The sequence below is a fragment of the Panthera pardus genome, unplaced genomic scaffold (assembly GCF_024362965.1).
Source record: "Panthera pardus isolate Hobbes unplaced genomic scaffold, ASM2436296v1 HiC_scaffold_26, whole genome shotgun sequence".
Taxonomy (NCBI): Eukaryota; Metazoa; Chordata; class Mammalia; order Carnivora; family Felidae; genus Panthera; species Panthera pardus.
The window spans coordinates 2,971,126-2,973,597 of NW_026526832.1; the positions used below are offsets into that span (position 1 = coordinate 2,971,126).

Sequence of the window (2,472 nt, forward strand, 5' to 3'; positions counted from 1 at the left end):
TGCCCACATCTCCGTCTGGATTACATCGGAAGAGACATTGTCGTGTCTGTGCCGCTGGACTGAGGAGGGGGAAGGGCAGTCAGGGGCGCGAGGTGCCTCCCTGCCCTTCTCCCAAACCTCCCAGTGACCCCCCCCCAGAGTGGGACTGCGTCTGACAAACTCTCTGAGCAGATGCAGGCACAGGAGGAGCCGCGGGGGCAGCCCGGCCTCTCACATCTGCGTCCCTGGTGGTTTATGTTCTGGTCTGTAACACTGTGCGAGGGAAATTGTTACTTTGCTGGCAGTAGTAAGTGGCAGCGTCTTCAGGCTCCAGGCTGCTGATGGTGAGGGTGAAATCTGTCCCAGACCCACTGCCGCTGAACCGCGAGGGGACCCCAGTTTGCAACGTGGATGCACGATAGATCAGAAGCTTAGGAACTTTCCCCGGTTTCTGCTGATACCAGGCTAACCACGTGTTAACGTTCTGACTCGCCCGGCAGGTGATGGTGACTCTGCCTCCTGGAGATGCAGACAGCGAGGATGGAGACTGGGTCATCTGGATTTCGCAGCTGGCTCCTGAGATGGGGCACAGAGAAACAAAGACCCACATGATGAATCGTGTCATAAGAGGACGCGGCTGGTGGGCCAGGCAGTACTGGGCGCGCTGGCTGAGTAATTTCCCAGTGTTCTCCTTCTTTACCTGGGAGCCAGAGCAGCAGGAGGCCCAGGAGCTGAGCGGGGGCCTTCATGTCCGTGCTGTGTCCTGACCGGGACTGGGTCCTGCACAGGGTGTGACCGGCCCATTAATCAGCGTTCAGGGAAGTGGGCCGTGCCCTAGGAACATGCAAATGAGCGGGGGATAGAGCATAACTGGGCACAGCCACAGGGCTGGGTTATCTCAAAAATGGTACAGGTGCAATAAAACCCCCAGTGTCCAGGTTCCACCAGAGTAGCATAAATTTGCCTCCAGAGCAGGTGTTTCTCCCTGGAGGGCCAAAGGGTAGAATCCGTCTGCTGTCCTGTGACTGTAGAGTCCTCTGGGTCTCTTTAAGACTCGTAACACATTTTTCTTACTGTCTCTCTAAGACTGCATCTGTCAGATATTACACAATCCCAGACACTCTAAGAACTTGTACATGCCCCTTTTATTTGGTGCCTGCGGATGTTATTTAGGCCACAGAGATTCTTCTTTGCTCTAACGTCCTGATATTCTTGGCACAAGAAACTACCATCCAGCCACGCGACGTGGGAGAAGAGGAATAAAGAAGTGTGGGTGTCATGGTGTGTAAGCGCCCAGCTATTGAGCATCTGCCGTTGCTAACGTGTCATCTCCAGCTAAGCCGTGTGTCCTCATCCATTCTGAGTGCTCTGTCCCACCAGGCAGCACAAGTGAAAAGCTGCCTAAGTGTGAAAAAAAACTTCTACTACCAGGTGGGGCAGCCAGAAGTTGTTGCCTACGTAAGTGTATTTATTCTAGAAATTAAGAATTAATAGGATTCTGAGAAATTATCACGAGATAAATATTGTTGTAATCCTCTTTGCTCTGTCAGGGCTGGGCTTAGCTGCAGGACTGGCTTTTTATAATTGCAGCACCCCGGTGCGGTGTCCCCCAGGAGTCCCAGGCCAGACCAGGGCAGCACAAGTTTGTCTGCAGAGAACATGTCTATCCCCGAGGGCCAGGGGACAGAATCAGTCTACTAACCTGTGACGAGAGTATTTGCTTTGCTGTCTTCGGGTTCTGTGACCCGCTTTTCCTGTTACCTCTCCATCTAAGACTTGGTCTGCTGAGTGGGACAAAAGCCCAGAAATCCAAAGAAATTCTACAAGGTCTTTACGTTTGTTGCTTACATATTTTTTAGGACAGAGAGTCCTCCTCTTTGCTCTGATTCCCTGATTTCCTTGGAGTGATAAATTATAAGCATAGAGAGAGAACCTAGGATGTCTACAGATTGTTCCGCTCAATATTCAAGAGTGTATTGATCAACACATGCATGTCAAGAACCTGCTGAGGCTGGAGGAAAAACTGCCTGAAAGTGTTACGGAGCGGTGGGTGGAGCCTGGGTGGCTTGGTAGGTTAAGCGTCTGACTCTTGATTTCAGCTCAGGTCATGGTGTCACAGTTCGTGGCTTCGAGCCCCGCGTCAGGCTCTGTGCTGACAGTGTGGAGACTGCCTGGGATTCTCTCTCCCCTCTCTCTCAACCCTCCACCAATTACATTTTCTCTCTCACTCTCTCTCTCTGTTGACAATAAATAAATAAACATAAAAAGATATTACAGGGAAAATTTGTCAGAGCTCACACAGGGCCAGAAAGAGTTATTGTGCGCACCAGTGAGAGTAGGAAACCTCACGATCACAGGGCATCCGGCTGAGTACTCAGGAAGTACTGTCTTGGTAGTGGGGCAAATTACCCCTGGACAAAATGTTCTTCCAGTCCCACCGAACAAAACTTAAAAGCAAGACCCAAGTCTGTCAGACAGATGTAAGCCACAAGA

General features: G+C 51.2%; 1 gene segment (V, D, J or C); it reads right to left on the reverse strand.

Moving 5' to 3' along the window:
- Window positions 1-217: 217 nt before the first annotated feature.
- On the reverse strand, window positions 218-800 carry LOC109256688 (immunoglobulin kappa variable 1-12-like). The segment is given in 2 exon segments: window positions 218-555; window positions 680-800. Coding segments are annotated over 2 exon segments (372 nt in total).
- Window positions 801-2,472: the final 1,672 nt, after the last annotated feature.